This window comes from Harpia harpyja, chromosome 4, assembly GCF_026419915.1.
Source record: "Harpia harpyja isolate bHarHar1 chromosome 4, bHarHar1 primary haplotype, whole genome shotgun sequence".
Taxonomy (NCBI): Eukaryota; Metazoa; Chordata; class Aves; order Accipitriformes; family Accipitridae; genus Harpia; species Harpia harpyja.
In genome coordinates, this window is record NC_068943.1 from 86449250 (window position 1) to 86476978 (window position 27729).

Genomic DNA, 27729 nt, shown 5'->3' on the forward strand with positions numbered 1-27729 from the left:
TAAAATACTTGCCAAAATAATTTTATTTCCTTTGAGCATTCCAATATTTATAGACATAACTTTCTATAACTTTCCAAGAAAACCTAGCAGCATCTGAGCACTGACCAATTCTCTGAACTTAGCTACAATTTTTTTTAAACAATAACTTTATGAAAACAGGTTCTCTTTCTGCTCTGAAAGTACAAAATTATTTATGAAGTTGAATTGCTTGGCAACAGAAACAAGCAACATATTTTATTCCATAAAAAGCAATTTATTTTCTTTGCAGTCTCATTTTGCAGGCAGGGACTATTAGAAGCAGATTCTTATAGGGCTTATTATAGGTCACTGGGATACTAAAGTGCATCTGTTTTTTATATCTTCATAGGTGCCACATACACTTCTCAGAAACAAGACTGACACAACATTGGTATAGGCTTGTGGTTTTAAGGATTGGTTTATGTTGAGAATCAAGTGTTGGCTTTTCAGGGATTGTACTTGTGGATAATTTTCTTGGTTAGGGCAAGCTGGCATTTTGATATACAACAGGAGAGCTGCTTGTATAGTTTTCAACACAACTATAATCCATGGCCTAAGATTAACCAGGCTGATGCATTAGTCATCACAAAATAATACTCCATTGTATTGGTATACACCCTTATTCAGGGTATGTATTTATGCAAAATGAAAATATGGAGGTTGCTCAGGAGTGCAAGTACATTTTTGATTCAAGCCCTGAGCCCAATATTACTCTTTTAAATTAATGTCTCCAAACTGTCAAGTATAGAAACAGGAACTGGCTGCAATGGTAAATAATACATGACCATTTCTCTGAGGAGGCCATGTTCTACACTTTAACTTTTAAAATTTGTTTTACATTAATTTAAAGGACTATTTTGAAATTAGAAATGTTAATCTTTAAAGAACAGTGGGTAATTCCATCTTTATATGGTAATGTTGTTTAAGTAACTTTATTGTTAATAAAAATGTAGTTAGTTTACTCTGAACAAGAACACTACATGCACATAATCTCTGCATAAGTGACTTAAAATTCTTGGTCCTTAAAATAATTACTAAACCATAAACACTGATGAGAATTTCTGAGCAATGGAAAAAGAACTGCAGATCACCCTTAGGACACAAGGTAAGCATCAAACTCCTGGCACTCATAGCAAGCAACACTGTCTAATACCCACTCTCGAGTCACCATGGTAACATTGCTCTCTTGCTGGATTGCTGTAAGACAAAGACACAAACGATAAAATTGTTATCAATGAGTCAAAGCAAGCTTAAGGTGAGCTTACTGATGTCTCTGAGATTAAGCTATTTGCTTTATCTTTGACATTTTAAAAGCCTTGATAAAAACCAAGAGTCTAAAAACAGCAATGTGGCACTACTACTCCTTTTAACAATGCAGGTAATATTGCTGCTCCAAAAAGAATAGCTGTTTGGCAAATGGTCAGGCAGGAAGTTTTGAACACCATAGAATAAACACTAAAGGCAAAGAGTGCAGTCCTTGTTATCTTTTAATTTAGGACCTCGGTGACAGAGCCTCAGTTCCTGTCTGCTGAGGCATACTGAGTATGTGACAAGCAATGAGTCTCATTAAGAGAGAAGCAACAGAAAAATACTGAAGTGCTGCCAGACTGTTCTTCACCATTTCAGAATCTTTTTCTTTATTTTCTCGTTTTCCCAGTGCCGTGGAAACTGCTGTTGTTTTTATATCATCCTCCTGCTCCATTTTTTTGTTGAACTCCATTGTAGCCTAACTAGCTCCCATTCATCCCTTAACTCCCACTATCTCATTTAAAAGTACGTTAGTCTGGAACACTTGCACCAAAGTCTCATGGTTTCTCTGGAGCATTTTGATTAAAAGTAAAAAAAATTGCAAAGCTATATCAGTTTAATGCTTTGTAGCTAGATATTCTTTCCAGACCAAGAAAATCTTGTCCCATCTGAGGCTTTCTCCTAGATCTTACTAATCCTCCAAGGGCATGCTTTCCCACCTTTTAGAAACTATCTCCAATCAGAAAAGTTTCTGTAAAGCTGATGATATGCAGGACAACTGAGCCAAGCATAGGATTTGCATGCCAGACTACCTTTTAAGACTCTATTGCTGATTTTTGAGATAATATACCTTGTCCATCCAGATTTTTCTTCCAAGACATACCTCCATTTCCAGATGCAGTAGGATTTTATTTCAATTCTTCTACAAACCTCCCTGATATTTAACTATTAAAAGGACTGAGGTGATAGAGACACTCAATGTGTACCATAAAACAGTCCATGACTGTGTGTCGTTTTACCTCTATAATCAGTGTTTTCCATCCAAGCATCTGGCTGCACAACCACAACAGCAGTAGAATTCTAGGATTTCAAGATAAGAAAATAAAAATACTACTGTTATCTGTCTGTCACTAAATCACTCTCACACCTACCTGCAGACAGTGATAACTGGGCTAACTCTGCTTCAGTGCATCACTTCCGGGAGGACTTTAAGAAGTGGTAGTAGAGGGAGAAAGACATTAGCTCCTAAGATTTTTCTATGATCTCTCCCCAGGAATGCTGTGACTTAGTTAAGGCACTAAAGGCTTTTTGCACTGGCAAGTGAGGCTCAGTGCTGATTTCAAGAGAGATTAGCTATCTGGCTTGCATAAAGTACTCTGATCAGTTTTCCACTACAAGTTAGCCTGTCTTCTAACACAGAGTGGCCAGAGCCTAGAACACAAGAACTGTTACCATGCAGTTTGGCATCATTACTGTGCAGACAGTTCTCTAACATACCTGTATGCATCAGTCTTTGACAAGCCCATGAAGGCCATATAATCTTTCAACATGCTGTGTATCACATAAATATAGACCATTCACTATGTTAAGAGTAACATTCATTAACACTTACTGTTGAGTGTGTGAACAGATGAAGTTGCTTCACGACAGAGGCACCACAAAGCTCCACCATCCATTCTAGATGTTCTGAAGAAATCAGATAAACAGTCTATTACTTCAATGTTTTATATCACATTGAAACTGATACTGTTCCCTAAGTCCTCATGTGTTTGTTCCAAGATATAAACTATCATAATTTGAAAGAAATGTAAGCCTTAGTAAAGAATAAGTCCTTTCACTTTCTAGCCTGCTGAGGAACATCAACTCACTCTCTTCCTTCACCCTCTAGTCAGAACTAAACAAAACAAAAAACCTCTGAAAAAGCAAAACACCACACACCCAAAACTTGAAGTCACTAAGAATTTATTTCCTCATATAAGCATGTAAGACACGAAATTAAAATTAAATATCAGAAGTTAGAACTGTGATTATCTCTCATTAACAAAAGTAACCAAAGTATTTAATTTCCACCAATTTGTTGAATTGATAGTGAAGTAGGTAAGTAAGTCTAAGAGCCATAAGTAAGTGTAAGAGCAATAATTGATGATTCACTGCAGCAGGTGAAAGCACTGCATCCTCTGTAGTAATTAATGTAAATGTCAAGAGACATGAAGATATTTCACCCAGTCAAAAATAAAGTTATATCAGACAAATCAGAAAGTACCTGCTGTATAAGCCACAAAAATGGGAACAGAGGTACAAATATTTTAAGTAGAAAAATTGTAGCTTAAATTTTCAAAACATCTACTATACTTTAATCAATTTTAAACTAACAAAAAGAAGCTATCCTGCCCAGCTCTTTCTTTGTATATAAACTTCTGGCTTTGTTGTGCGTTTCACTTCTAACATCTGCTGCTAGAGAGAGAAGATTGCACTGAGGATGTGTCAACTGCTAGAAAAATGATACTTAGGAACTGTTTACTAAGACAGAAGAAAAAAATGCTCAAATACAAGTGTTCAACAGCATCTAAAGCAATTACCAGACAGCATATTAATGCTTTTCCTTCATTGCTAGAGAATCAGAGATAAACTAGATAAACGGCCTGTTCTGAAATACAGCAAAATTGCCAGAGCAGTTCTCTGAGGATATCCAAATAGAACACCACTTCCATTCTATCAGGAGATACAAATGGATAAAGTTCTTTACCTACACTATACCTCACGTAGGTATTTTGAAAGTTTCAGAGTAAAAGAGGTACAAGAGTATCCAAGAAGAGGTCAAATGTAAAACTCTGGTGAACACACACAATCCCCCTCCAAATATATTTTTTATGCTAAGAGTTCATTTAATTCCACTAAAATGACACACCTGTAGTCATATCAGTGAAAGGTCCATAGCAACAGATCTCAAAGTCTTTAAAGATCTGAAAAACAAGGAACATATTAACAGAGTACATACAGTGTCTTTAAAGGACAATACTTAATATGCTGGTTTCATTGCACTTCTAAGACTGGTTATCAAGCTATCACTGTTTCACAAAGTATATCTGAAGCTCTTTGTAACCTACAAAAGAAAAGAATATCATAAAAAACCTGCAACCCTGTGCTATCCTATACCGATGTTATAAAAAGATAGCATTCACTCTAAGCATAGTGAGTCACTTGAGCATATCTGCTCCGCTGCTGACAGAGCTCACCTTTCATGTATAAAAATGCTTAATTTGTACAACTCTGTATATATAGAACAGCAGAGAAATTGGAAGAAGTTCCAGATGTTCAGCTAGCACAGCCACATATCTGAAACAGTCACAGCAGGACAGGATTTTCAGCCCTGATATGCTCATACCTTTTCAGTCAGAGACTGCCTAGCCCTCTTAGGACCTTGGTGGTTTCTCCCATTGATTACATCTCCTCTAACTTCAAAGTTCTCCTGCAACATAATAACAAGCAATCAGAAGTTAGAGACTGAGAATGCTTTCCTGGTCAGAGTTCTGCACCAGAACGGGAAGAAGTTGTCAGATTTCAAAACTGGAAACCTTACAATTAAGTGTGTGCAGAAAATTAATTAAAAGACTTTTCAAGAAAAATTATGGACAGCAGTAATGAAACCCCTGCAGCATCAGATAATTTTTAAAGAAACAAATTATAGTCAGACTGTATAGTAATCTAGGAAACTGTATAAAAGAAGGGGCACACTCCAAGTCTGTAATTAACTTATCAGTAAAGTCTCATCTGATAGAAATTATTATCAGTACATAACCTCTAGATCTTCAACATTTGTTTTATTTCAAGGCATTCATTTAGTATATAGATTAGTAACAAATACAGTGCTGCATTTGATAATTTCAGGCCTACATCTGACTCAAACTCCCATTTCTCCAACACTTTATTGAAACCTCTCAAAAACTTCCATGCAGTCTAACCTGCTACAAGAGTATGAAGAACAGCTGCATATTTTCAGTTTACTTGAAAAAAAAAATTTTGGTTTTCATTATAATTGGAGGCTCTTCTCCTTGCTTAAAGCAATGTGAGAGCGTATGACAATGTTAACAGCTGTCCCATATTCTAGCATTCCCAGTCAATTCTGTAGCAACTTCCCCCTTTCACCGCAAGCATGGGAGAGCCTTTAATAGCCCCAAAAAGGCCCTAGGAAGGGGTAAGATTTTTCTACTTCACCCTTAGCTTGACAAAAGGGCATATGGATTTCATACCAGGAAGCGGGCATTTCTGCTCATTAGATACATGAAACCCATACTGTGTCACTAATGTGACATTCTCCAAAAATCTGTACTAGAGAATGAAACTCCAACTACTACCCAGGAATACAAAAATCCACCTAAATCAGGGTCATATCAAATAAGCCATTTCTACTAGGAAAGGTAGTAAATGCTGGCACAAGTTTTCAGTAGTTGGCTATTCTAAAGTTTAAAAACAAAACAAAACTATGAATATAGCTATGTTCCAACGTTATTTCCGTAAGCAAACAACAGATCTTTTCCTCTATGCTGTAATCCGACAATATCAGTAGGAACACTTATAAAAAAGTATGCCTATAAGTTGTTCCAAAAAACAATAGGGACCCATTATGTCTTCAATAACAACGAATACATATAGCCTAGGTGTGGCTTTTGGTCCTAGCATTTGGTAAAACTAGAATCCCAGTTTTCAGTGCCATATTTCCATATATTAAATGCTTTGACGATATCTGAGGTTACTAATAGGTCTATCGACATAACAGCACTGCTTACACATTTGACATTTCACTCTTAAGATAAAAAACCTACCTCATCCAGTATCCTTCCTTCTTTAAAGGACTGAATTACCCCTAAACAAAAAGATCAGAACAGGACAAGTCATTTTATCCAGCAAAATTGTTCTTCCGCTGCCAATAGTCTGACTTCATTGCTATATTAAATTGAAGGTATTTGTATTAAGGGAAACTGAATATGGTATGATGCCTGAAATAACTTAAAGAATTTTTTTTACCTTTTATAAATAATATTAATTTTGCACTAACTGATGCCATGCATCTCACAGATTTAAATTAAGAAGGAGAAAAGGCTTTTGTCAGGGTGGGGAACAATCCAATGTGGTTATTTGAAAGCAGGAAAAGTATTCAGAAGAGAAAGAAGCTTGATGTTGCTGTTTGTTTGGAATTTTTAAATTTATTTTAAAGTATTTAGAAGAAACTCTGCAAAACATCAGATGCCAAGACTTGAAGAGATCCTTTTTTTTTTTTTTTTACTGAAACAAGTGAAGAGTACATTTGTGGTAGAAGGGCAGAAACCATTTAGCTCCAAACCAAGTTATACTTACACTGATAACTAACTACCCATTTTCTTCCTGCAATACCCAGAAAGTACTTCAGTGTCCGTTCACACACCAGCTCCTTATCTGCAGAGCAAACAAGAATAAGATCTCTTCCAGTTTTGCCACTAGTGAAAAAAACAGCTCAGGTTATCGGCAGCAAAAAACTTTTGCTTTTAGGTAACTGCAGCAGCAAAATATCAAGACCATCCATACAAAGGTTCTGAAATTCTAGTGTCCTGATTCTACTAAACTGAAGGAAATGAGCAGAAACTAATCACATGTACAGCTTCTGAACCCTTTTTTAGTAATTCAGTAAAGATAAGAGGCAAGAAAAAGTATGAATACTAGTCAAGACAGAGGACACTAGCAGTAGGATTCAGTGCCTAATGTTGGCATAAACTTTTAAATGACTAGCCATTTAAGATCATCTTCTACTCTATCAGAACAGGCATAACTTCAGAAGGCAGGTTGTCCTATCTGCATTTTGTATGAAGACAGAATGATCTACCTCTCCAAAAACATATGGCCATGGTGTCTATGATACACTTCCTGAAGAAAAAGGCAAAAATTGAGTCCATAGATGTGGAGTAACAAGATTTTCTGGCTCCTTTTCTATGTTGGTTTTCAAAAGCAAGAAAGGCTTATGTGATAGATTGTATCCAAACATGAGCCAGCTAGAAGTGCTTCCATGAAGCAAAATGCAAGCACAGTATATAGCATAGCCACACCCAGATTTGGCTCAAAATACTTTGCTTTTTAAGAAAACGTTGGTTAAAAAGCTAGGTGGTGGGTTCAGTAGAGAGCCTAAATATAACATATGCCTAGACACAGCAATATAATAACTTAATTTTACTGATTAATGTTACACTTTCCTGAAGTCAATATAATGCCATCTGTTTCAGAATACATTTGTCAAATTTGAAACTGTAGTATTGTATTGAAGTTTCTATAAAGTTCCTTCAAGCTTTTAATAATGGGATTCCTGCGCTCCACCAAAGAGCAAAGCCTAATTTAAGTACCTTAATTAAGCACGCAAATAATAGTTACAATGAAATGGTAGGGCTGCTTTGTTCCTATGGAAGCATGCCTTCACTATCAACTACCATCAGTTATACATACAGTTAAGTCCCACTTCCAGTTTTCTATTAAAGACAAGTTTCTTTCAAAAATTTAAAATGAAACAGCACTTATAATCCCTGCAAGGAATTAGGAAACCAAAACATCATCTTATTTCCAGAATGTCTGTATCCCATTTCTTTAGGGACCATCATGCTTTCTTTTTGGTTGGTTCTGAACTACTTCATGTTAATGTGCTGTAAACACCTCAAAAACGTGACCAAACAGCTGGAGGGAAAAAAAAAAAAATTAAGTAACATTAAATTCAAATCACACAATGAAACAAAACATACCCTCACTCTGGTTCTGTGAAATAGAGTAAGATTGCCAAGTTTAAACTAAAAAATTATGATAGAGAAGAAAACAATTAATACCTTCTCCTCAAACTTATTAAAATTTATTGCTGAACTGTCTGCTTGTTGGTTAGCCTAGAGTTAAAATTCTATACAGTGTGTAAATATAGGATTTGTTCACATAGCTCCCCACAAACCTGTTTTCATTATGACATGGGTTGTTCCTTCAGTAATGTGATTAGATAAAGTGCTCCGAGTTTTTCTCACAAACTTCTGGACCATCAACTGAAAAGTAGTTAAGAAAATTAACAGCTAGCAGATTAAAAAACCCCAACAACTCCAATTTAAAGGAGTATAACATAAGATAGTTACTTCAAAGTAATGGTTTTACTTGTTTTGGCACGCAGAATATACATTTCCTTAAAAGTCAATAATTTTGGCACCATTCAACAGGCTAAAGTAAACAAGAGCTCTTGGTCAGTAGTTTATAAACCAAAAGCCATATCATCCTGGAAACAGATCGTAGAAACAGGCTGTCGTGGTTTAACCCCAGCCAGCAACTAAACACCACGCAGCCGCTCACTCACTCCCCCCCACCCAGTGGGATGGGGGAGAAAATCGGGAAAAGAAGCAAAACCCGTGGGTTGAGATAAGAACGGTTTAATAGAACAGAAAAGAAGAAACTAATAATGATAATGATAACACTAATAAAATGACAACAGCAATAATGAAAGGATTGGAATGTACAAATGATGCGCAGTGCAATTGCTCACCACCCGCCGACCGACACCCAGCCAGTCCCCCCGAGCAGCGAATCCCTGCCCCCACTTCCCTGTTCCTATATTGGATGGGACGTCCCATGGTATGGAATACCCCGTTGGCCAGTTTGGGTCAGGTGCCCTGGCTGTGTCCTGTGCCAACTTCTTGTGCCCCTCCAGCTTTCTCACTGGCTGGGCATGAGAAGCTGAAAAATCCTTGACATTAGTCTAAACACTACTGAGCAACAACTGAAAACATCAGTGTTATCAACATTCTTCGCTCTGAACTCAAAACATAGCACTGTACCAGCTACTAGGAAGACAGTTAACTCTATCCCAGCTGAAACCAGGACACAGGCTTATTAGCAATTCAGAATTGATTAATTACAGAAATCCTCACTATGGATCAGAATTTGGGTAAAGCAGCAGCATCTGAGAACATTAAGGGAACCAACCAACCAAACAGCCCCCACCCCTCCAAGCCCCAAGGCTTTCTAGAAATAAAGTCCTCTTGCTTTGGAATAATGTGTTTTTCCCCTAGACAGTAGGCAGTCATTTAAAAAGTTCAAACTTCACTAAGCTTTAGTGCTGTTTACAGGCAGCATTCTTCATATCTTCAGGAGTGAAAAAGTTTGACTTGAGTTGCTTTATTACTAATCTGCCATTCCTGTAAGATTGGTTTCCACGACACTTAGATCTCTCTATGTTGAGGACTATAGTGGTAATCAGAACAATTAACAAGTGATCTCTAAAACTTCTGATATATACTTACATGTTCACTTTGATTTAGACCTGAAGCCACAACAGACATTTCTTTCCTGTTACTCACAACTGGACTTGCAGCATTTTCTTTCCCAGCTGCATTGTACAGAACAGATGTAGGAAAACACACACTCCTCTTCGATTTACATTCTTGAGCATAGCTTTTATTAGCGTTCTGAACTACAACAGAACTATTTGTGGCTTCTGCAGTTTGAGGGTTAAGAAGTCTTACTGAGGAGGAAGTGTTATTTGGACTCCTGGTCACATTTCCAGAGAGATTTGGTAAGACAGATGCACTGTTTAGCCTGGTCCCAGATTTCTGTTCATCTGTGTTTTCTGAAGGAAAAGAGAAATTACTCCTTGAAACAATTTCATCCTTGTAGTCATGGTAGAAGACTGTTTCTCTACCTTTTAAGTTTAAATGCTGCAGTCACTTCCTCTCCTTATTTGTTTATTACTTTATCTTTGCCTCTATCATTACTTTTTCATGATCTATAGCTGAGATGCTAGAATACCTGTGAAAATTTTAGTAGCGTATCTGTCAGGAAGTACCAATTTATATGTAAGACAGGTAATAACTCCCATTACTGTCAAAATGTTGTCCAACTCCATCCTGATGGGCAGCTATATGTTGGGCTACCAAACAAAACCAACCAAAAAAGAAGTAACATCTTTTTAAATTAACCAGGAATATATAAATTAAAATCATTATTTACAAGAAAGAGTTGTATCTTGCTGGTATGTAAAAACATGAAAAAAGCAGGAAAAAAGCAGAAATCAAAATACGTTGGATCCCTCTTAGACGTTACCTGCTTCAAGCTGACACTGACTATATTTTTGTACTGCTTCCTGCACAGGTTTTGTCTTTTCAGAAGGAGCTTTGTTCTTCAGAATACTGTCACACTGAAGGGCTTTCTCCAAATCTGGTCTCTTTAACAAACAGGATTTAGAAGATGGAAGCAACAATTCCGGAGACCTTGAGAGAGGGAAATCGGTTTTAATACCTTTCTTACTCTTCTGAGTATCAGAACCATGTAGCAATAGCTAAGCTATCATAACTGCTCAAAAGCTGAGAGGTGTTTATTTCAAGACTTTCTTTTTTTTTTTCTTTTTTTTTTAATACAAGATTAGAAGTAAAAAAAAAAAACCAAACCAAACCAAATTTACCTTTCTTTTTCTAACTCCTTGATTTTACTGTTGAGAGAATCACTTGGCATAATATGGAAATAATTGGCTGAAAATCCCTTTGAACTGCTGCATTTATGATTTTTGAAATTTCCTTCTGAGGTTGACTCTGCCCCTTCAATAAAGAAAAATAATTCTTAAACAAGCAAAATAAAAGCAACTGTTCTTAATTGATTCTTCTGGTAAGAAGTCAAGCATACTCCAAAATCTCAATCCAGATGCACTTTAGAGAGGCAAGTGTCCCAAACCAGAAATCTACACAAAATAGTAAGCCATCTGAAACATGGCTAACAACTACATTTTATTTCACACATTAAATCATCCACAAAACTAACACATCAGCTGTGTATTAGGTGGAAAAAGTAGGATGTAAAATGGGCTGAAGGCAAATTTACACTATTTAGTGCAATTTGTTTATGATAGCTAGATGCTTGTAATTTTTAATCAAACCATCAATAACTCTAATCAGTTTAAGTTTTTATGAGTCAGAAATCCATATTCTAGCATAACAACGTAAACATGCATTGTATTAATGAAATTATTTTAAGTAGTTTTCCCATCTGAAGGAAACTAATCATTGATTTGCTGACTTAATCTTCAAGCAGTCTATTTGTAGTTAATCTTACGAATTTGGCCTACTATGCTTAGAAATGTCACATTTCAAAGCCTTCTCTATGAAATATTCTCAAACTGTAGTAAGGTTGAATGCCATGCAATTCAACCAGCTTTGTTAACTAAGCATGGATTGTAACCAGTCTCTTGGTATTAAGTATACTGTTAATGTTTTAATGGCTCAAGATGTCCGAAAGATGAGATAGAGGGAAGGCTGAAAACACAGTGCAGCTGTTAAATGAGTAACACAAAATCAGAATAGGATCACAGTGAGTTTCTTCAACAAGAAATGGCCCTACTTTCCTGTCAGGAATCCAGGTATCAAAGCAGCAGCAGGGAAAGATGCTGTTACATCAGATTTTTGAATCAATTGAACAAACCACTGTGTACCTTTCAAAGGCTCAACCTCTTCACTTTTCCTGTCTTACCTCTCTTTTCTCCACGAAGGAGCTTCCTGATGCAGACTACACTCTTGACAACAAAAACTAACACACAAGCAGGAGACCTATTGGTATAGCTGCACCATATTGGCTGACAATTTCACATTTTTTGTACTTTTTTTAAGATAGAGGTTAATCTAAAGGTCCATACCTCACACTGTACAATGCCATCATTCAGGAGATTTAAAGCAATCTACAGATCATTTTGTGATATTTGACTAGCACCCACAGCAGTGACGAAAGCCTTTGAATTTAGACAGAAAAGACTCCACAGTGAAAACCATACACAGTAAAGGCATGATAAGACACTACATAACTTTGAATTTCAGGATGTTAAGTTATTCTAGCTGCCCTCAGAAAATAAAGATAACTGACTTAAGTAAGACGACAGAATTAGAAATAAATTTTTAGCAGCAAGTAGGATAATAAAGCACTGGTACAATTTATCTAAGAGTTCAGTAAGCATTACATCTTTGGATGTAATCAGCATTGGGTGCCTTTCTAGAACACTGAGAAGTTCAAGAATGAACATCTGGACTTACTGTAGGCTTTGTTCAAAGAATGCTCTATGGTCTGTTGCAGACAGGTTGTCAGAACAGTAATATCAGCATCTGCCTTGCCTTAAAGAAAAAACTTAAATAAAGCTCTCCCACTATTACTTACATAGCTGGCAGCAACTCACTTTATCCTCAATATACAATAAGCCTTTGGCGATTACTAAAGTATTCTTCACCATTTATTTATTGCCTTGTGCACTTTCCAGCTAGGAACTCTACATTCACGTCCCACTCAGGGGATTTACACACCACTATAGGTTTTCTCCTCTTCTTTGCCGATCAGCACCCTGACCTATACTGTATTACTTTTGACAGCCAAACCATACCTAACCTAATTTCTGTCTTGTTCCTTGATATGCTAAAGAACAATTTCTACCACAGCAATAGAGGCCAAGTCCTTTTGGGCATTCAGCCACTCTCCCAGTCCCTTACCCATCCCAGTGAAAGAAAAGAAGAGTACAACTAGAACTGACAGAACAGCAACATGGATTAGCACTGCCAAGCCACAAGGCCTACTCACACCATTTATACAATCACATCATGTAATCTCACACAGATATGTAACAGGAGTTTTTGAGACTAAGTGTAGTAGCTGAGTTATAAATAAAACATGTATATCTCACTGAACAGCTGAATTTAGGTAAAATTCTGCTAATATATCAATTTAAAATTAACACTATAATTTGTGGTAGAGGGAAAAAGGACTAGTAATAGTCACACAACTGTTCCTAAGAAAGCTGGGAAAGGTTTTCATTACTATTTACCTCTTTCTTGTCTCATTTGTTCCATTTCGAGTGTTCCTTCATTACTGGAACGTGGCAGTTCCCTATGGATAGGTAAAAACGCACAGTCCTGACTTCCATGCTGCTTTAGCACTGCTTCAAGTACAGCCATTTCTTGCTGAAGTTTTTTTAGGTTATTTTGCATAGCATTCTTCTGCTGCAAAGGATACACAGTTGTGCCAACATTAGCAAACTCAGTTTTAAACAGTAAGATTAATTTCTTTAAAAAACGCTTGAAAATTAGAGCGCGCAAAATTATTTTGAATCAGTTTTTTACCATGTGTTCAAAAGGTGACTGTGGTGCTTTTACTGTTAACAAATGATGCACACACACTATGTTAAAAGCAAAAAAACCCAAAACAACCGCACAATCATTTTGCTGTTCAAATTATTTCAGTTTAGATGGCTCAGCAGAGTTTAATCAGTCAGGAAAAAAAAAAACCCACCAAACAAAAAAACCCTAACTTCTGCACAGATTTCCTTAAAAGTAATTTTGTCCTAACTGCGTTAGTTTGCATTAGCCACTTAATTTAAAATTTAATAATGAACATCAAGTATTGAGTCTCTGCACTTTCCACCATTACTGAAAGCCCCAAAGACTTTTTAAAAGGAATAAAATATTTCATCTTACTCTTCCTTACTTTCTCTCTCGAAAATTACAATACCCTCTATTAAAAACATGCCATATACACCTCCTTGTAAGAAGAGCTCAGGGCTTCAAAAGATCCTTTTAAAAACCAAAAACCTTCACCATACAGGATAAAGCAGTCTCCACAGCACTGAATACTACATTTGTAGCTCTAGCACTGGCACCATGTGGAACTTCCTTGTTACTGAATCAATTAAAAAAACCCAACCAAACAGAAAACCCCCACCACACAACAAACCAAAAAACTCCCCACCAATCCATACTGCCACTATTCCATTCAACCCAGGTATATCCTAGAATCTCTATCAGTGAAGCTACATCAGGGTGCAATGTCCTGCCAGTTGACCACATTTCAGTCTTGACATACATTAAAACCCACAGGGCTGTTAATCCTGAAGAGAGAGATTTGGCATAAGACCTACCTTGAAGTTAGAGGACAACCTGCCCCCCCCCAACAAAACAAACCCCAAAACCCCCAACTGAAACCCCCCCCACGCCAATCACCCAATACATAAAGTCAGGCCATTAAGCAGTAATCAGAAAATAGTAGAGAAAACGTACTGTGCTAGACATACCTTTCATTGGACACTGTCTGTTGGGTGTTGTATCTAAAATATTCTAATACGGAATGATTTGATTTCATCTTTCTGCTTAGAAGGCAAGCCTCCATGCTTCTAAATATCATAATGTAGCAATCCTAACCACCAATCATTATAAATTCCTATCAATAAAGCTTTTAAATACAGGAAGCTGAGGTTTCCAGCATTGGTCAAGTGTGGAGATTTGTTAACTAGCATCTTCCACAATTAAGCACTGTAATCAACACCACATAACAAGTTATGGCCATTAGAATGTGATGTTACCATGGAAGACAAAGTTGGACAAATAATGGCATAGAAGCAGTTCTGCAATTCTTCATTAATTATGCTCTTAGAAGTAATCTAGTGACACAAAGAATTATGATTAAAGCAGTTTCCCACTACACTGACTTCACAGCTTTCATGTACTTGCTTATATCCTAGATGCAGCTTATTTTAGAATTTAGTGCATAAACTCACTCACCTGTGTAGTAAGGATTTCACCCTGAGAGAATGGTCCACACGAATCTTCTACATTACTTGTTTCACTGTCATATCCAGATGCTTCACCTTGAAGGTGGAAAAAAATCTGAGTTAGTTAAAAAAACCAAACCAAACCAAAGATCATCCATAATCTCTTATCACACAGACCTTTCAGTCAACTGTTAACCATAATGATAAAGTGACAAGTTTTGAAAACACATAAGTTAGAAGCACAGATCTACTTTAAGTGAACATTTTGAAGAATACCCTGTCACACATATGGCAAAGTAAATAGAACTCAAAGTGTTTCAGTAGTGATGAAAGAGTCCTAAATATTTATGAAAGCCATAAAAAGGTCAAAATAAGCACTACAGATTCTACATCCAATTGCAACAAACATTTCACCTGGGGAAAGAGCTTAGGTAGGCTTTATGAAATTTTGCTGATAAATGCAAGTATCACATTGCAGTAAGAAAGCTAGCATTTCACTCAAAAATTAATTCCCATCAGACAGACTCAGTCTTGCCTCTAGTGCCCAGTCTATTCATTTTTGCTCTGAACAGAGAATACTGGAAGAACTTAATTTTCAGGAAATAAACCACGGAGGGTTTTTGTTTGATTGTTTAGAGCCGATACATTGTTTTAAAAGACCAAACACCACCTAAATACAGAACAAAGTTCCCACGCAAACACCAAAAACCTAGGTGCAATGACATTACAAACACAGCTGCAGAGATAAAAATCTTGGTTTGTACCTAGGTTTGCTCCCATGTTTGGGTCGTCTTGGCATTCATCTTTGAAGTTAGTTTTGTTTATCTTCAGCCCTCCATTACAACTCTGAAAAGCTTCTTTACTCTCATTCACATTGCTCAATTGTTTGGATGTATGAACTTGTATTAAAGGTTTCTTCAGCTCTTGTGCTCCATCAACTGATTCTTCAGACACGTTGGACTGGGAAGAAAATAAGTTGACTGAGCATTCTGACTCCTGGCTTGGTGAAACACACCTATTACTTAGGGCGGCTTCAGGCATTTTCTGCATATTATTGTCATCATGACTTCCACTGTGAGGCAATGTGATGGGACTTACTGAAGACTCTACCACAGATGTCACTTGCTTACTGATCTGCAAAGGTGTGCTTACTGATTTGCCAAATATTAATGTCTGAAAACATGGGAAATCTTCATCCTCACTAGATTCTTCATCTGAAGATTGCAGTTTCTGCGCTCTTCTTCGAGGTCTTTGAATACACTGAGACCTTGACTTAGAACTAACATTTCTATTGTGTAGTTCTTTTACCAGCATATTGTCTCGTCTTTTTACAAACACAGCAGATCTCTCTCTCCTATCAGTTTCAGAAAAGCTGCTGTTCTCTTCAATATCATCATCAAAGCACAGTAAGCCATCAGGGGTTTCAGACAAACCTGTAAAATCACTATTCCCTTTAAGAGGTTCTTCTAGAGCCTCTGTAACTAAACACTCAGGCATCACTGTGCTAGTGGTTTGGGTTGCTTGTTCTTCATTCCCCTTTACTTGTTTTCTTTCTCTTTTGCTACCTTTTTTCCCAATGACTTCACAGCTGAATTCAGCAGGCCTTTGCTGACAAGTTGCAGGACAAATCATTGACCTGGACTGAAGATGTAGTACTGGTCCTTTTCCATCAACAACTTTGGCCTTTCCTGCTTGATTGCTTTCTGAACTGAAGCATATTTCATCGACTGTGTTTAAACTGGTTCTTCTGAAAATGTGCTCTTCTGTATTATCCTGATCACTTTGGCTTCTATTACTTTTGATTGGATTCTGTCTCAACTCATCTTCTATCCCTGTGTCAGTTGACAGTGTCTTTTCATTTCCCTGCTCTCCTTTTTGCGATCTGTTTTTGTCTTCAGTCCTAGCAACATCCATTCTTAATGGTGTCAGATTCCCTTGATTTGCAACCTGTGAAACATCATCTTTATGTTCCCCTGTCTGCATATATCCAGTGTTGCCGACAAAGCAAGTCACAGGACTAACACAAGCAGATTCATACATCTTAAGCCTCTCTTTCTCACAAACCCTACTCAAGCTTTCAGCAGTTGTTTTCTCTTCTTGCAAGTTTTCTGTTTTTAAATATTTTCTATGCTTATTTTCTACCTGATCAGCACATGATCTCTTTAAAGTTTCAGAAGCAGCATCTTCTACTGCACACGCCTTCATCGAAGTAGGATAAAGGCTAAATGATATGCGTTTTGAATGCCTAAATATATTTCGCAGATACTGTGTGTCTAACTCACTATCTTCAGCTTCCTTGGTCAATTCTGAAACATTTTTAGCCATTGGCAACTTTTCAGTTCTAAAGTTCCCTGGAACATTTTGTTTATCATGTGCACTATCCCTGGGAAACGTAGTACGTGATTCAGTCACCTTTTCAGTCAGGCGGGAAGCAGTTTGCACAACAGCCATTGAAGGAGACTGCAGGAGGAAAGGGCTACCTAGTATTTCACCTTCTTGAGAAACTGCATCAGGTGCAAAGGAACTACAGTTTGAATGCTGACATGAAGATGTAGGATTGAAGAGACTTCTTCCAGTTTCTGCAGTGTCAGATGAATTCTTTAGACTAATCTGTATTTCATTTGCTTCCAGATCACCACCCTTCAGATTAGCGAGTGGCTTGTAACTCAACGTATCCTGGGGCTCACACAAGTCTTGGCATTCCAAAGTGTGAACTAACACATTCCTTTGGACTCCAAAGAAAGACCCTTCATGGTCACTGTCATACTTTCTTGCTCCCTTAATTACTACTCGTTTTCCTGTTTCTTTTGTCATTTCTTCAGAAAGTAATTGAAGCCTCCTGCTGCGCCTGACTTGTCTTTGCTCAGAATCACCTCTCCTTGGTTCTTCACTGCTTGGATAGCTATCAATCTGTGGCTCAGGTGGATCAGGGGAAACAGAGTTTCTATCCACTAACTGTAGAGTACACATGGTTCTAGTAGAACGCCTGCACCTTTTTGCTGCAGAACTTCTTTTTTTAGTGCTTTTCTGATCACAGTTATTCCGTTCTAGCTCCCCATCACTGTGCTTGCCAGTCATCTTTTCAGTAGCTTTTTTCCATATAGATCCTCCTCCTTCCTCAAGTTCTGTGAGTGTGTTATCCTCTCTATTCTCAGAGAGGTGATTCTCATTAACAGCAGAACTTTCATCACATCTTTTCTTTTCCTTGTCTCCAAGGCACCAGTTAACACTTTGAGGGCACCCATTTGTCTCTTCTATATCTTTTTTCTTTATGAAATCCTCAGGTTGCAGGACATGGACAGTCTTCCTTTTTCGTTTTAGTCCATCTTTGCTGGAATTATTCAAGCACTTCTCATCAGCAGCCATATCTTCCTTTTTTGTAGTAGGTAAAATGTCTCTCAAGCTAACAGGGGGATTTGACTTCCTCTCTCTCTCGTATGTTTTCCCAAATATTTTGTCTTTGATGCTATCTGCTGTTTGTTTTGACCATCTCTGGTTTCCTTCAACCACTGCAATTTCCATGGAATCTACCATAGGGTCAGTCTTTTCTGAAATACAGGAATCTTTATCTGATAAATATTTATCTCCTTCACCTGAAATATCAGTTGCTCCAGCAGAATCATCCTGCGAAGAATTGGAAGACAGAATGTCATTGCTTTTTGAAAACCATTCATTGACTTTCTGAATGCTTCGCTTCAGTCTTTTCCTAGAGACTTGATTCAGGGTAGGACAGTGAAGCGTTCCTGGCTGAAGCAGTTTCTCCAGAGGAAGTTCTTTTTCATGGAAAGAATCATTCTCAGGTTCATATATTTCCACAGCTTCCACACTTTGTACAACAGTACCTATTCCCTTGCTTTTATCCAATCTGCTCTCTGAGCTATCTTTTAAGTCAAACTCTTTGCTTTTACCATTGCACTGAGTTTGCTCTGCATCCATTTCTTCTGTGTTCTTAAAGAAAGATGTGTCCCCATTCCTTAAGGGACTGGCATTACCTATTCTGTCAGACTGCTCTGTGAGTAGGTCTACAGCAAGAACACTTAAAGGAGAACTCTGGTATTCAGTCGTAGTCACTTGGCCAGGTTTGGCATATTCAGTGATGCTCCGAGTGCTTTTCTTGCTCAAGCCTTCTTTCGAGAAATCGCTTTCACCTGAAGATTTATAGGTATTATAAATTATTGAGCCCTATTTTACACGCACAAGAACAATGACAAGCTTCATGGCTACTTTGTTTTAAAAGAACTGTTCTTATTCCCCCCCCCCAAACAGAATATTACACTGCACAAATATCCCTCTAGAGAAAGATCAAATTACATATGACATACGTTCATCCAACTTCTTACATGAATTACCAGACAGTGCTCTCAACTTGTATTAAAAAGGATAATATGGCTTATGTAGAATAGAATAAGTTTTGCACGTTGATAAAGTTACTTTTTTCCCTTCTGTTCCTGTGCACAGAATACCTACGTTTTAAATAGTCTACAGGTACAGTCTTGTATTATACTGTCACTAGCTGTAGGCATCAACAAAACTGCAACATACAAGACTGCAAGTATACATAGTTAATCATGTCAAATCAAATTGTTAACTTGTTGTCTTTCTTTCAAGCTTAATCGTTTTTGTCACCAAAATAACAAACACACCTATGACATTTGGTAGAATTATTTCTTTAGCAGCCAGCTTGTCAGGCTGTGTATTGCAAGAACATTCGTTCCCCTTCTCAGCACTCTTAAGTTCTTCTGGCTTTTCTTGAGATGAAATCTGAAGTGCTTCTTTGTCTTCTAACCTGTTGGGAAGGGAAATCTACTTTCATTACAGAGAAAATCACAATAGACATAATAGAAGATGATACTTAATTTTCCCTTTTTGCTCTCTGAAATAGTTTTTGGAGAAGTCAGGCTGCATGATTGGCACTCACAACTAGATCCCCTCAGAGTTTCAGGCCATTCCTTTAAAAGATCCCCTCCCACATTCCTGAATTTAACATTTACTTTCTAAAGCATAGTAGATGCTTTTCTCTTTAAGATCTAATGTCTGTGTAAGCAACAAAACATTTAGAAAACAGCTTTAAAGCATATTATATGACAAACTCATGGGAGTCAGCTACCCATTCTACCCTGATGCCCTTGAAATTGAAAATCACTTGTCAGCTTGAAGAATTCTATCAGTCCTATGCTAAGAAACTAAAACATAGGAATGAGAATACTGAACTATTGTCTTTAGAAAATATGAATTCCTTAATCACCTTTACTTACCCTGTATTGCTTGCCTGTTTAAAAAGCTCTTCAGATGAATCAGAGCCTAAAGACAAATCAGCTGTTACTCTGGTTGAAATGATTCAGAGAAAGATGACTTGCCAGATTCAGTGTTTATTATCACAGAAGCATGCATGCTTAGTTCTTTCTAGAGGTAGATGCTTTCAACTTTTATCAGATGAAATCAAGTTCAGTTGTGCAGTATTTTACCTAATTATAAGGATTTCTATATATAAATATCTACATGGCTCCAGCATAAAATTCTGTTTAAATACAGTGACTGGTAACAGAGAGCTACTAAGAGTTAATTAACTAAGACTTAGTTTCCAATTTCTAAATTTATACATGAAACAGTTGCTAGTATTTAGAATTTTGAACTGGAAGTCAGAGCAATATATTTGAATATCTGTCTCAGATCCTTTGATTGATCTTGGAAGAAGCAGTAAGGGAAAAAAAAAGGCAATGAACACTATCTGTTAAAAGAAGCAATTCCTTCCTCGAAGGAACAGGGAGAAAATAAACTATGCACAGCATCTGTCTTGTTTCTTGCAGCAGTCAGCAGCAGATAATAAGGAAGTTCTGAAAATCTAAGATAGACAGAAATGAAATATTCTTTTCTCAATTAGAATTCATTCTTATCTCTGGTTATTAGCTAGACCCTCAAGCACTGGTAACAAGGCTTAATATTCTTTAAAAAACAGTAGTTATCATTAGTTACAACAACTACAACTTTTTTTCACACCTGTAAGAATCTTGTCTTCTTTGGATCTTGTACACTGAGCCTTAAATGTTTACTACAGCAGCGTTACTTCCTACAATATAATAAATTATGTAAAAACCCCTTTGATTTACCAACTTGGAATTGTCCATCATTTGTCCCTTTGTTCTCATTTTGGGTGTTAAGGAGAAATTAGTGTTTATAAAGACTTTGAACTTCATCAACCTTCATTACTTTGCAAGCATTATACATAAGCTCAACTAGCACAGGCAACAGATCTTACCAAACTCTATATAAATCCCTTTTTCAGAGTCACATTTCTGGGTTTTGTTTCTTAGGGGACACCTTTTGACCCCGGTATCTGCAAGCTGTGTATCCACATTAGCTTCCTGCTGACAGGAGAATAGAAAGGAATAGTTATTTATAACAGTAGGCTATTTCAAAAAAATAAATAGTAATTATTTGAACTACAGCAGGGTGGGCTGATACATATGAACTAAGTATTTAAATTGGCAGCCTCTATACAAAAAACCAATACATATAATTTATCATACTGCTATCAGTAATGGAATGTGTTAATAGAAACAATTATCATGCATTTAACAGCTCAAATCTTTTAACGGTTTGATCTTACTTAAATTTCTATTCAGCATCAAGCAGATGAGACAAGAAACAACGTACCATGAACAACCTCATACACACAGCAATCACCTTAAGTTTGGTAATGTCTTAAGAATTCTTAAAACAGATTTATGGTCTTACCACTACAAAAGTAAGAAGCCTACCAATAGTTAGACAGCCTCATTAAACAAGCAGTACAAAAAAGCTTTCGATCCTAGTTTCGGTAACAGAATACATTATAGCAATACTATCTTTAAGTTCAGGTCATTTTACACAAACAACTTTTTAAAGTAGGTTAGGAGACAAAAATATTTAGATGTCCTTGTCTGGAATAATATTGAAGTCAAACAGTGATCTGAAAGAAAACCAAAATCTCCTATTCCATTCATTTATGTATATGCATGTATACACATTTCAAATAAAACACTAAACTATCCACAAAAACAAATTGGGTGAAAAAACAATACCAAGGTGCAGTTTTCTTGTCCATTTTCTTTAGCACTTTTTTTCCTGTTTCTGAAGCCCTTACTTTGGATGACAGAACTTTCTTTACACAGGAACTCAGCAGCAGTGGCTTCTGTGGATGTTTTAGGAAAGTGATGACTGTTTAAAACTGAAAAATGTCAACAGGAAATAAAAGCAAAAACATTTTCTTATACTGAGCACGACAACAGGTATTATATATTAATATAATAGCCTTGCATAGACCCTATGCAACTGGCACATATCCAGCTAAAATACAATTATCGAAGAAAGAAATCCAATTGGATTATTAGTCTGATTGTTCTTTGAGTACTTTTCAAGTATTAAGTAGAATCTTGATCTTGCCAACTAATTTGCCCAACCAATTTTGCTTATATAGCTAATCTAGCAAGAACAGGATCTAATACTAGTGATTTTAAAATGACTGAACAAGTTGAAAAGAATTTGAAAAGAAAGTCTAGTTTTTTATAGCACAATATACTAAGAAAAAAAACCAAACCAAAATGCACAAACCACCACCCACCCGCAACAACATCTTGTTTCCCAAAATATAAAAGAGCATTTGCCTGACTTGCCAATACCCTTTACAAGACACTGAGTACTAGTAAGGATAAATTTGGATTCCAAAAGGATACACCTGAATGGGACAAGTTAACATACACTGTCACAACACTTGCTAATTCAGGCTCTTAGACTAAGAAGTTAAAGCTGCAAGGTTGGGCATAATCAAGAGCAGGGCTTTGCCACAGAGTTATAGATTAAATATTACTTGGTACACATTCAGCTGTATTTCAGGAACCGAAAATAAGATTGGCTGGAGTCATCAAATGCACAGTAAAAACCCTTAAGACTGTTCAAGAGGTTATCGTAGGAAAACCTTGGGAACTTAATGGAACTTATGCTTCTACATCCAAGAAAAAATATTTTATAATTCTTCCCATATTGAGTACTGCACAGTAAATGAGATACCCTGCAAATAATTATGATACAAATGCCAAAATCTTATTTAAAAAACCCCGGGGGTATACATTCACAACACTTACACTTTACTCCAGTGTCAAGCTCAAATGCATGGATAGTTTCCAACAATCCCTCAATTAGTTGCTTAAATCTGGAATTTTCTTTCAGACTTCTGAAATAACATCACCACATGAGTTGTTTTAAGACAAATGTATGGGTCAAGTATTAATAATTCTCCTAGAATTTAGGCTGAACAAATAAAGGAGTAGAACTCCAAAGTGGAAGATGAGACAATGAGAAACTGTTGCCAAGGAATAAAACCACGATCCCCCAAAACAACCATTACTACGGGAATTAAAACTACCACAAAGTGAAAATTTCATATTTTTCCCTACATAGGTTTAGCACAGAGAAACTAGTGTAATGATTGAACAATAATACAGTCTGTACTTGATAACACAAACATTTGCTAAGAATGGTGTCTTCACCTGCAATCACTTGAAAAAAATTAATATTGAGGTAAGGCACTAAAGAGTTACTGCTTTAGAAACTGACAGTTTACTTAATAACCACCTTTTCCGGTTTATTTCTCTCTTCTGCTAAGACATTTTTAAGACAATGATTAGCTTTTCCTTAAGAGTTCAAACTTCTCATCCTCAAGTCCACTTGCAAAGATGCATTACCTCTTGGTAACTTCAGCCTTACACAGAGGACACTGTATCACCCCTTTTTTCTTTTTGCTGAGAAGTTTGAACATGCAGAACCTAGGGAAAAAGAATAATTACAACGGTAACAAAAGGGAGGATTTTATTTTCTTTAAAATCGAGCCTAGGCATGCACCACTTAGTAGAAATCCTTCATTATCAAGCTGAATGCCTGTATTCTTGTTCTGGTGTTACAATGAATTAATCAATCCCCTTCGACACATCTGTGAAACTGCACTTATTTCTTATTCAGAATTGATTTTCCCCCTAAAATAGCTACACATTAAGTTATCAAAACAGAGTATACATCATTAGCACTAAAGAAAACAAGTTTACATGGAGAATAAGAACAGATTGACTAAGCATTGCAATTACAAGTTTTCAAACCTACCTGCAGAATATGTGATCACATTTTGTTGAAACCGGCTCTTCTACCACATCCAAGCTACAAAAAGAAAAATGAAGGAAAACAAGAACACAGAAGTTACATATAAAATGGGAACAACAAAATAAGATTCAGAAATAGTCACTTTTCTGAACTTAAAAAAAAATAATCTTGATCAGGAAGAGGAGGACACATTTGACAATTTTTCATTTGAGAACCAGGTACAGTAACAAACACTGTCATTATGTGATATATACATATCTACTAGCTCTTCACAATCTTTGTCTGCCTCTGGCAAAAAGACAGCATTTTTTGGAAATGCCAGTTCAGCAGAGCAGGAAACTTGGGTGTTAGAACACTAATGTCTTCTTTTTCAACGCTGACCTCCTGTGACAAGAATAAAGGACAGTGTAGTTCTGTTGGGTTCAGGAGCCCACTGGACTCTTATTATGTTTGTATAAACCAAATGCACAGATGTGTCAACACAAATAAATACTTAAGTTATTTCTTCCCCCCCCGGTTTTCTATTCTAAACCCATTCCTGTCTAGCAGTGTGAAAATTAACATTTAACTTAATACTAGGGCTTTCAGAAAACCTCTAACCAATTCACTTGTTCAACTTACCTTAAAAGTAATCTACCTTGAACACATACTAAAACCAAACAAACAAAAAATCATTTTAAAAAATACTGCTCTAATTTAGGCATACATTTTGTTACAAACCCTAGTTATGTAGGAAAGGTTTCATGAGTTTCATAGACTGTGTATGTATATAAGGAAGACTCCCCATGACTGTGTTCTGTCTAGAACCTAGTAGTAGGTAAAAAAGTTTATATAAGAATTCCAATTAAACAACATAACTTGGATGAAAACAGCCAAACCAAATATAACGCTATTACTGCGGAACAGTCTAACTCGTGCCTATAGCAAAATATACACCAAGAGCCAAAAGCAGCCTCAGCATTACTTTTGCATGCATTATTCATTCCCCAATATCATTCATTCATATTTTGGTATGTTTTAACATTTTGATTTGCCATAGTACAAAAGTAAGATTATACCTTTATGCCTTAGTGTCACATATGGAAATAAAGTGAGACAGGCCCAACCTCACCATATTCACAGCCTTCTACCCAGTTAATAATTACAAACAAAACTGCTAGGTGCATTAAAATCCTGGTTTTGAACTGCCATTCACAATGTGTCTTGCTATTTAACCTAAACAGTACACACTTCCATGATCTTTAATGCACACATACGAAAAAAAGTAGACATTAAAAAAAATCTCCATTCCATGTTGAAGTCAGCTTCCTCCCATCAATCAGCTGCACCAGACTGTGTAAAATTACTTTCTGAGATATTTCATTATTCCATCACATTCCACATGCAATAAAGAACAGCAGATGTAGGAAACAGTTTCTATTCTAGCTCTTTTAACATTGTTTGTTAAGCCAATGAATAACCAAGCTAACCATCCAATGGTGATACCTCAGTAAAAAGCATGCTGCCTCTTCAGAAAAGTTTGGATGCAAGTTTTCTGCGTAGTGATACAGACATTCTATGCTTTCTGCTCTGTGCCTTTGTAATAGATGTTATTACCAACACAGAAATTATTTTGGTTTTCCAATGGCAGTAAAGTAAAATCTTTCCAAATGGATTTGAAATTTAAGGATTTAAAAACATTTGCCACCATAGACAAAATAAACTTCAGCAGTTTGGTTCAATGGAAACAAAAGTCTTTCAAAGGCTCATCAGACATTCTAGGTATGTAGGCTTTAACTAGAATCTATGCTATTTCAGCATTTGTTTGTATTAAAGAACTACAGACCTCAGTTACCTTTTAGAGACAAAGGACAAAGATCCAAGCTGCTTTACAAACAATACTCTAATCCAGTCAGCTACATTTTTTTCCTAATTGAATAGAGGACTGACACATTTAGGTTGTAATAGAAAAGCAAAATTTACTAGAACATAAGAGCAAAATACAGGTTCTGTCTTGCACTTCCTCACTTGAGCCTTACAAAACATCAATATACTTAGCCTTAAAACAGAATTCTTTTTGCTTTCTGATAACCCATAGAACTGACAAAGCATTTGGAAAAAAAAAGAAAAAAAAAAAGAGGGAGAGAAAACCAAAAAGACTCATTAACTATACTAATACAGAGTTCACATTATTCTCCTGGCATACCATATTGGGCACTCCAAGTTCTTCTGCATAGCTGAAAGCACATTTTGTACATCTCCAATAGCAATCACTGAGAAGGCCATCCTTCATATCCAAAAATACTCTACAGAAAAAAAAAAAAGTAATCAGCTTTGTTTCTGATCTGTTGCATCTCATAACTATGTCTTCTCCCGTATGGCTTTTCTGGAGCATGCTGAACATTGAATACTTAGCTGCTATTTCTTTAGTGAGGCTTTACAGCATTGGAATTCTTACTCTGAATGTTTACAGTTAAAATCTGTCAAGTCTCTCGTAGTCAAAGAGGCAAACTGAAAGGGTTTACAGAAGTAACATTCAGCAGAAATTCAGCAAGGGCATACACAAGCATAACAGCAAAAAAAAGGAGCTTCCTAGGTGGAAAAGCATGTAAAGGAGACAGCAGACGTGCTTATGCAAAGGACCCTGGGAACTGCCTACACCAACCGGCACAGGCAAGACCCTACTGATGTCCCACAAACAGGGTTCGTTTACCCGGTGTGCAAGCCAATAACACACAAAGTCGAGGTATTTTCAAATTAACTTAATTGATGCGCATGAATAGGTGCCTGTCTCAAGACAGCACACCGTTGTCTCAAAAATTCTCACATTTATACACTTAACTAATACATATTCATTGTTATTTTCTTCAATGATTGGTTCTTTCTTCTTCACCCCTCATGTAAATTAGTGCGCAGACTTTTTCCTTCATTGTCTTCTTTTGAGTAGGTGGTCAATGAGTCAGTGGTTGCAATCTCCCCCTGTAGGGATTACCTTTTACCTACTTCTTCCCTAATCTTGGCAGTTCCAAGCGGTTCTTCAAGGTTTATTGACCAGACCACAATCCATTACCTCCTCTGACATAAACATAAAGCTCCATCATCTAGTAGTTAGTTCCTAAACCCCAAATCACGTCTAATTATTGTTTCCCTATTTTAAATATTAACTGATGGGGGCTGTACACAGGACTTTAGCAGCTCCCTAGTTATTCCAATCACATTATACATATTAATTGATAACACCGCGGCAAGTACCACAAATCCTGAAAGGAAAGAGAAACCGCTTGACCTTTACGCAGCGGCAGCTCGGGAGCAGGGACGGGCCCTGCAGCAAGGCCTATCAGCAGGCCGAAGCGAAGCGGCCCAGCACCCGGCTTACCGCGCTCTAGCTGCCCGGCCCCCACCATCCCGCCGCTGCAGGGAGAGCCGGTCGCCGCTGCTGCGGCCCACCGGGACACTACCGAAGCAAAGACAAAGGCAAAGGCAAATCGCGGCCGCCCGGCCCAGAGCCACTCACCCGCCCTCAGGAGCCGCCCGGCCGCATCACATTTCGCGCCCTTTCCGCCACGCCGGGACACAGCGCACCTGAGCAGCCAATCCTACACCTCAGCCACAGCACGTGGGCCGAGACGCGTCCTCTTATTAGCTCCTTCCAGTCGCGTGCCGCTCCCGCTCCTGCCACGGCGGGGCGGTGCAGGAAAGGGCATGGCTGATTGGCTCTGCCGCGTGACGCCACCGCACGTATCTAATTTGCCTGCCGGCGCCGTGCATTGTGGGAGCTGCGGTATGGCCTCGGAAGTGCG

General features: G+C 37.2%; 1 protein-coding gene across 4 annotated transcripts; it reads right to left on the minus strand.

The window, feature by feature from the left end:
* Nucleotides 1-27570, minus strand: BRCA1 (BRCA1 DNA repair associated). Of its 4 annotated transcripts, none has more exons than XM_052785583.1 (23): nt 27444-27570; nt 26136-26235; nt 23954-24007; nt 23542-23622; nt 22942-23030; nt 21883-22028; nt 21078-21183; nt 20077-20122; nt 19465-19607; nt 15586-18969; nt 14832-14917; nt 13103-13277; nt 10712-10844; nt 10354-10520; nt 9555-9880; nt 8222-8309; nt 6622-6699; nt 6090-6130; nt 4652-4735; nt 4175-4229; nt 2879-2952; nt 2286-2346; nt 1-1215 (listed from the first exon to the last, which is right to left on the minus strand). In XM_052785583.1, the coding sequence occupies exons 2-23, from the start codon at nt 26213-26215 to the stop codon at nt 1112-1114; spliced, it is 5601 nt and encodes a 1866-aa protein (XP_052641543.1). In that variant the 5' UTR covers nt 26216-26235; nt 27444-27570; the 3' UTR covers nt 1-1111. The 4 variants fall into 4 exon arrangements, with proteins under 4 accessions (XP_052641543.1, XP_052641542.1, XP_052641545.1 ...); XM_052785582.1 differs by having other exon boundaries at nt 21078-21186; XM_052785585.1 differs by lacking the exon at nt 15586-18969 and having other exon boundaries at nt 21078-21186.
* Between the last annotated feature and the right edge of the window lie 159 nt (nt 27571-27729).

Bases quoted from the DNA above. Each gene is read 5' to 3' on its own strand.
- BRCA1 (XM_052785582.1), bottom strand. From the start codon at position 26,215: ATGGCCTTCTCAGTGATTGCTATTGGAGATGTACAAAATGTGCTTTCA. The intron at 24,008-26,135 runs GTATGCCAGGAG...TTCTTTTTGTAG, and splicing joins AACTTGGAGTGCCCAATATG to CTTGGATGTGGTAGAAGAGC. The intron at 6,131-6,621 runs GTAAGTATAACT...CTTTTTGTTTAG, and splicing joins ATGGGTAGTTAGTTATCAGT to GGGTAATTCAGTCCTTTAAA.